This window comes from Strigops habroptila, chromosome 3, assembly GCF_004027225.2.
Source record: "Strigops habroptila isolate Jane chromosome 3, bStrHab1.2.pri, whole genome shotgun sequence".
Taxonomy (NCBI): domain Eukaryota; kingdom Metazoa; phylum Chordata; class Aves; order Psittaciformes; family Psittacidae; genus Strigops; species Strigops habroptila.
Genome location: NC_044279.2, coordinates 24156918 through 24164897, shown reverse-complemented (window position 1 = coordinate 24164897; position 7980 = coordinate 24156918). Strand labels below are relative to the sequence as shown.

At 43.7% G+C, this 7980-nt stretch overlaps 1 protein-coding gene across 5 annotated transcripts in view; it reads left to right on the top strand.

The window, feature by feature from the left end:
* The first annotated feature begins 6544 nt into the window (after positions 1-6544).
* The window catches only part of PTPRZ1 (protein tyrosine phosphatase receptor type Z1), a 142770-nt gene continuing 141334 nt past the window's right edge, over positions 6545-7980 (top strand). For all 5 annotated transcript variants that reach the window (XM_030478777.1, XM_030478776.1, XM_030478773.1 and 2 more), the window contains exon 1: positions 6545-7808. In XM_030478777.1, coding sequence (XP_030334637.1) covers positions 7751-7808 — 58 coding nt within the window. In that variant the 5' untranslated portion in view covers positions 6545-7750. The remainder of the gene's footprint in view (positions 7809-7980) is intronic.

Genomic DNA, 7980 nt, shown 5'->3' with positions numbered 1-7980 from the left:
TTCTCTATTCACTTTCTAATAAGTATCAATTTTATTTTTTTGTCTTTTTTGGACATCTACCAAGTACTGAGCTAATATTTTCATACAACTATCTATCATAACCCCAAACCTCACTCCTGAGTGGTTACAGTCATCTCAGCACTTGCCATTTCCCATTACCTAGGATTCTTTTCTCTACATGCATCACACTTTTCTATGTGCATATTACATTTTATATATTTCAATTGCTACAATTGATAGGCAGCTCTGAATATTTAATAGAAAATGGAGATATATTTATGTTTTCTGATTAAATTTTGTTCAAATTTAAGAAATTACTCTTTCTAGCAATAGATGTTCTGAGATTTTAGAAGCCATTACAATGTAATGACTGCCTTAAACATTTTTAGATGTTAAGGAGGAATATTATTTTACTTAGTTATTCCTTTCCCTACTTGAGAAACTTCTGTGTTTTGTTTTTATGTGTTAGAAGCCAACATGTCTACTTCTGTTTATTTTCCTATCAGTGTATCAGCAACATTGGTGGCATTGTCAAAAGAAAGATGAGCTGCGAATAGTTTATTTTGCAAATACCTTGGATACTGACAAGTAGTGGCTATTTTTGAGATGGGCTATGGCATATCAGCATACCCTTGTTCTGTTTCTGTTTTCCTTTATCCCCAGATAAATAGCAGATAGCAGATATATTTTTGAATAGCAGATTTAAAAAATACTTACATATTTAAAAGCAATGAGAATAATAGTTAAATACTAGGTCCATTCCATAACAAAGTTGCTTTTAGTTCCAGTTATAATTGAAACATACCCTCTAAAAGTGGTACAATTTTCTATAAGCAAAAATATGCAGAAAAACATAGATAAACGTGCATTTAAGAAAAAAAAATCTGTGCCTCATTTACCAGCAAAGTGTTCCTACAGTTCAATATGCATTATTTGAAAACTCCACTGTGCAACATCATTAACGATGTTTACCCAAGCATGATGATTATGATAAATTGTTCCAGGGACTTCGTATCTACTGTGCTTGTGGGTCAGCACTTGCTGTAATAAGAAGACCACCAGATTCACGAATGAAACAGAAAAAAATTGGTAAATGTGATGTCAACATAGGAAATACTGTTTGATTAGATTTGCAAATGAGCCGAAACAACCTGCTCTTGGCTGGAATTGACCTAGGAGATCTCAGTTTAATGGCTGGCTGCAGGTGGAAAATATTTATTTATTAATTTATTTACTATTAAATAGGCTATTGTTAAAGCCTGCCATATACATAGGAATTGTCTGTTTACTCTGCATGATGAAATGTTTGAGTCTATGTGTGCCTTAAATATATAGCTTAAGCATGCACTGGAGTTTTCCACTTTGACATGCTGTTTTTGTAAGTAAGTATACATTTTGGTTTTACTTGTCCAAATTTCCTTTCAGGATGTACACCATCTTTAAAAAGAAGGCAGCAGAAAAAGACCCTTTTAATCATTAACACCACTGAAAACAGTGCCTTATTCTGCAGTTACTGACTGAAAAAACCTTCTTCGCTGGAAAAGAAAATGTTTCTTTACGCTCCGTAATGAGGGCTGTAACGGCAGTAAGAGCTGAAGGGGAAGGAGACCCATGAAATTGTTGCTTGTTGACACAGTTCACTGCATGGATCACACAAAACACGGTGGGTTTCTTATATGTCTCTAAGTGGAAGGCCAAATTCACTGCCTGAATAGGTTGTGGAGGAGCTGGGAGAGGCTTTGCACTGTCTCTTGCATTTGGGCAGACCTGCTCCTCCACAGAAAGATGAGCAAAAGTAAGACCCCACAGAAGGTCATTCTACCCTCTGTTTGGGACAGGGGAGGAATCAGATGTTAAATAATTCAATCCCGCCCACTCTTCATATATTATTTCAGGAGTTAGCCTTATCTGTCTCTGTGGAAAACTACCGTGTTGCTAACAGGTAACCATGCAGTGAGACGATATGCTAGTGTGGTCGTAGTTGTGTTTTGTGTGCCCAGTTTTACATTTAATAATCCAAGCAGAAATGAATAGGAATACTAAACAGGAGTATGAAATATTATTTTCATTTTCTCTGCTGCTGCATAGCAGGAGGGAAAATAACCAAATGCCCCTAGAGGCATATCCATTTGGGAAGGGAGTTACAACTGGAGTCAGAGAATTTAACAACACAGCCATGCCTTTCACAGAGCTGAAAATATAGTCAGAAAGTCAGCCAGTGGTGCATCTTTCTTCACAGGTCGGTTTTGTGTGGAAAAATAACACCAACCTTCACGGAAAATGTTAGAAACACTTGTTTGCAACAGGTGTTGAGTAGTAGTAGTAGGTGTTGAGTAGTAGTGTTAAGTGCTGCATTGCAGAGAGGTAAATTGTAAGTGAACAGCCACAAATGAATATGAAGGAAATGTAGACCAATTTAAATCAGTGCTCATGCACATATATATAAAACAAATCTGTTCAAGGTTTGCATTTCAGCCCATCATCGCTTATTTCTCATACTCTATACCCACTCTGCTCAGTAAGTACTGTAGTTAGGTCATTCTTCAGCAGATTTAACAAGGGGCAGCTGTTATGACACTGAAGGAATCAGCTAGGTACAGACTGGTTTTGCCAGAAGAGATAGAGTTTGTATAGAGATGTGGTTTTTATTTCAAGATGAGCTGATAAAGCTGTGAGAAACAGATAGCTAAGATTTCTAGCCCACAAACCTTTCATTAGATCATCTGCTTGCCAGAAGATGCAGTATTGAAGCCTTTTCCATGGCTAGGCCAGGCATAACTGCTTAAAAAGACAGGTTTAACCCATACTGTCTCCAGTGCATCTAACAGCTTGGCTCTTTTCAACTGATTCTTACGGAGAAGTAAAATAATAAAACCAGGTTATGTGAATAGACTTTATCTCTCACCTAGCTCTTCCCAGGGTTTGATGGCACTTGGCTGCTGTCAAACTGTCAAGTTCTGATCTTTTTTTCTGAGAGGAAAATACACTCCACCTATTGTCCTTGGTTTTAGCTTCAAAAGCAGTTGAGCTACATCTTCTGTTTAGCAAAGGGCCAAGTAAGAGGTTCAATGTCACAATATTTCTTGTCTTCTTGTCTTTCAGTGTTTTTGGAGGCAACTGAATTGGAAAAGTAATGCCTCAGACCAATCAAAAAAAAAAAAAGGAAAATAATGCTAAAGAGAGAGCAAAAAAATGTAACTATCTTAAAATATGAAAACAAATATTGCGGTAGACAAAAATACTAGTTTTACTTTCATTTTGTATCTTAATATTATAACAAAAGAGAGGTTTGAAATCCTATACTAGTACTTCCTCATTTAACATTAAACATTAAATATCTATGGGAAAAAGTTCTCTGAATAAAACAGTACTCTAACCACACAGATATGACACATTTGACTTCAGCATGACACTTGAAGAATTTGGGTTTTAGTATTGTATTATGTGTCTGAATGATATTCCTAATGATGGTAGTTACAACTATTGCCAGGACAACACACTTTTTACACACCTTTTTAATAGTTTGAATTTACACATGGGTTTCTGCAGCAAATTAGAAACTAAAGATGGAAGTCCACCAGATTCTTTGTTAACATACTGTACCATACATATCAAGACATGCTGGTGGTATAGCCTTCATATAGGAAAAACTAAAAATAAAAGCTGCATGTAAATACAAAAAAGGATTTAACAAATATCAAGGACAGAATTTAAAATGAAAACATATACTACAAGGAAAGAAGATAAATGTAACAAGAAATTGACATTATTCTGAAAAAAAGACCCTGAAAACCCATAGGCACTCAAGCTAGGAAAAAAGCTGAACAAGACATGCAATGACTCACCCTAGAAAATAACAAGGTTGTCACAATACAAAGGAAAACACAGTATCAACACTGAGGAGAGATTCATTTAGACTGAGAAAAATGTTACAATGGATAAAAAGAGCAGATCTGAAGAAACTATTCAATATCAAATGAGAAGAGTAAAAGAAAGCTCAAAATCAAAGGGAATTGGGGGGGGGGGGGGGAAGGAAAGGTTTATCAAAAGAGGAAAATGGGAAAAGGCTAACACAGAAACTAAGCAGGGACCAGCTTCTCATCAAGACTTGCTAATGTTCCATAAAAGGACAAGTAGAAATATTGTGTAATGATAGAGAAGCTTTATGTAAATCCACAAAATATTTACTAAAGGGTACAGCGATGAAAGTAAGTCATTTTCATTGTTAAGTCATCAATAAGAATAGTAAGTTTTAAAGAAACAGAAATCTGCCATGTTAACCACAAGTCCTTTTCGTGTCTGCTTGCTATTGTATCATGCTGTGGGTTATTGATACTTCATATAGTAGAAAGAGGAAGCAGTAATAGAAATCATGCCGTTAAGAGCTAGTGCATTGATGTGCTTATCAGATTTCCTTATTTCCAAATTAATTTTAGTTAATTTGGCTTGACACAGCACAAGCTAAAACATCATGACCTGACAGCTAAAGGTGAAGATGAACAGTGTAATCCTACCACAGCCAGGCACTTCTTAGACTACAGAGAGAGCTTCTTTACCAACCATTCATCAGTGGGAGAACCAAAGGGGTACTGTAGGAAGTGGCCTCTGGCCTGGTGTCTTTCGTACACCATTGACACTTGTTCAAAGCACCTGTAAAGTACTATCACATCAGGATATTATCATTTTATTCTTATTCTGTCCAGTTATGCATACACACTGAAAGGCCAGAGATGAACCTTCTAATCCATCCTTATTATCTCTGTATTACAGGCTGTGAAACTGCAGATTGAGTTACGTAGTGCACACATTTGTGTTCATGTTTTAAAGAGACTAAATTCTTGATGTAAAGGTTACAAACGATGGAGAGTCTAACACATTCAGTGGTGATTGTCCTAAATGTTTATAATTCACCTTGTAAAATATTACAGTGTATTACCTACTGGAAATGGAAGTTAACTGTTGGCATAACGACCTTCAGAGCCAGATTCTCTGTGTAGTAATTTACTGTGGAAAACTAGGAAATAGTTGTGCCATCTATGAATGTTGTGCTTGCCCTTTGGTGTGGGGGTGTTCATGGTGGGTAACTTGTTCATGGAATAAACAAAAGGGGATTGATTCTTAAAGAAACCCTGTAAGAAAGGGAGCACACTGACCTACCGAAAGCTTTTCCAGCACCTACCTGAGTAGGTTAGCACCACATTAGCAGCTGCTAGAAGCAATCCTTTAGCCTTGTCAGACAGTCACAAAGCTTCGGCCTGGAGATTAAAAGGCACCAGACTGCTCAAAAGCTGGTCCCCACCAGGGTGGAGGGGGAACGTGGAAGCTTCTGCAAGCTCATGTGTACTCAGAAGCAACACAACTGAATTACGTCTACCTACCAGCTTGAGAGGAAAGTCAAATGGAGGTTACAGCCCAAGCGCCGTGCATTACTGTAGTCCTGTGGGCACTGGCTTTATACTGTATAATAATAGTATATGCAATATTGTATAATTCTTATACCTACTGAGAAACTAAGCCAATTGCAAAATGGTGTTGGAGCTGGAGATTTTCTCAAATACATTATCCACAGCTATTGGTATTTTATCTTGCACATGTGTATCTGTGTTTGAGCACGTTTCCACAAGTATGGGTTTGAAAACCACTGCAGTTGTTTCCTGGCATCTAGGTTCTTTCAATAACATGAAAATCAGCTGACTAAAATCTTTTAACAACATTGTCCCTTTGGACAATCCTAAATTATTTTCTTCATTGGCGGAGCTCAGCACATGGAACTTGTTTCTTCCTGTGATATCAAAGTCCATTTAACAAGAACTGTCATTCAAGGTTAATCCTTCTCCTAATGAACCAACCTCTATTGAATGTAAACTCTGTAGTAGCCTGAAAGATGCTGACTTGCATGAGAAGACACATCTACAGTCTGCTTTCCAAATACAATCAACTGCTTGAGCATCTCGGCATTCTCTCCTCTAACTTTTGTTCACTCAGAAATTTCCAATTTGCTTCATGTCAAGATAGCTCACAACATCCCAAACAGCCAGGTAGAGTCTGGAGACATGGAAATGAAAAACTGACACGAGCTTTTTTTTTGTTTTCCTTGAAGGACAAGCTGGCAGAAGCATTCCTGTGCCTGAGGACTAAAGAGGCCCAGTAGAGCTGGGTACCTATAAAGCACCAAGTGTTTTTACACTTAAGTTACCCACCATTAAAAGTCACATCACATCTGTGCTGAGTAGACTTTCACTCGGGTGGGAACAGTATCGCAAACACAGAAGCCGTTCACACGGCTCCGGAGCGGCACCTCAGTGGACCTTGGATGAAGCGGAGGATTGTGTGTCATCTTAAAGCCTGGGGTGTTTGCAGGAACGTTTCCGGCCCCCCCTCCCGCCTTTTCACCCCAAGTCTGCCGGGAGGGCACTGCAAGGCCGCGAGGCGGGCAGGCGCAGCCCGGGGCAGGGTGCCCGTTCCTCCGGCTCGGGGTGCCGCGCAGGGCAGAGGGGCTCAGAAGGGGCTTCACCGCGGGTCTTCCAGGCCGGTGCCCACCCGCCACCACGCGGGACCGGGCGCTCGTTTCCCTTAATTTTTCACTTCTTGTTCGGGCATTTGAGGGGATTTTTATCTTTTTTTTTTCTTTTGGTCTTGTTTTATCTTCCCCTAGAAACGGTGCCAGTGCCTGCGCCCTGACCCACTTCTACGGCGGATAATGATATTCCGCGGCTCCAGCGCCTTCCCCCGCTCACCCGACGGTTCCCAGGGAACGCGCATCCATCCCCTCCGCCCGCCAGCTCGGGGAGCAGCCTGCAAACGCCCCCTGCTTACGGGCCGGTAGCGCGGAACAGCCCCGCCGGTCTCCGCGGCTGCTCTCTCAGTTACCCTCAGCAGTGAGCGCCTGCTAACCCGGAGCCCGAGATCACGGGTGGGAGCCGTGACCCAGGCGGTTGCTTCTGCGTGGGGTTCCCCGTCTACGCGCTTGGCGGCACCCCCGACGGGCTGCTTGTCCTGCACCCACCGGCCCCTCACCTCGCTGACTCCCGAGACCCTGCCAACCCCACAGCTCCTTCCCCGCCCAAATAAACTTTTTCTTGCACGGTGGCTGTGCCCTGGGGAGGGGGGACACCCCACGCGGAGCCGCCCTCCCCCCACCCCGGCGCTACGGCGAGGTCCTCAGCCCCAGGGTTGCACTTCGACCGAGACTATATGCTTCCCCCCCGCTTCCTGCCGACCCAAGGGAGGGGGGGGTCTGCCCTTTCCCTCTTTCCCGCGGGCACACCCCGCCCCACGCACACGCTCACGCACATTCACACGCGCGCAGAGACGCGCACACGTGCGGTCTCCGCCCCCGCCCCCCCCCCCCGCGAGCACACACACACACACACACACACACACACACACACACGCACGCACGCACACACACACACGCACACATCAAGCAGAGACCCGCACACCCCCCTGCGCGCTTCCCGCAGGCACTCCCGCCCTCGGCAGCGCGGCCGTTCGGCGGAGTGCGCGGTGCGGTGCGGAGCGGTGCGGTCCCCGCCATGCGCTGAGCCGCGGCCCCGCCAGCACCCAGCGCCGCTGATCCCGCCCGCCCGCGGCGTGGGGGCGGCCGCCGGGCGCGGCCGCGGCGCGGAGCCGGCTCCCCACTGTGGAGAAGTGCAGCTGCCCGCGGAGGCAGGCGGCAGGCTGAGAGGCGGTCGGGCAGGCAGACGGACGGACGGACGGACGGACGGAGGAGGCAGAGGACGATTTGGACATGCTCATTCTAGGGCGCTTGGTTGCCTGCATCCAGCTCGTCTGTATCCTCAGAGTGGGTGAGTGATCCCTGCATGAATTCATCTTGGGGTTCCACACCAACTTTTCTCCCCGCGCTCCGGTGGGGTTTTGTCCTTCTGCTCCCTTTCTCTTACCGCTGCAGGCGCGTTCACCGGCTATTCCACACCGCGAAAACGCGCTGCCACCACTACGGGTGGGAACGTTCCTCTT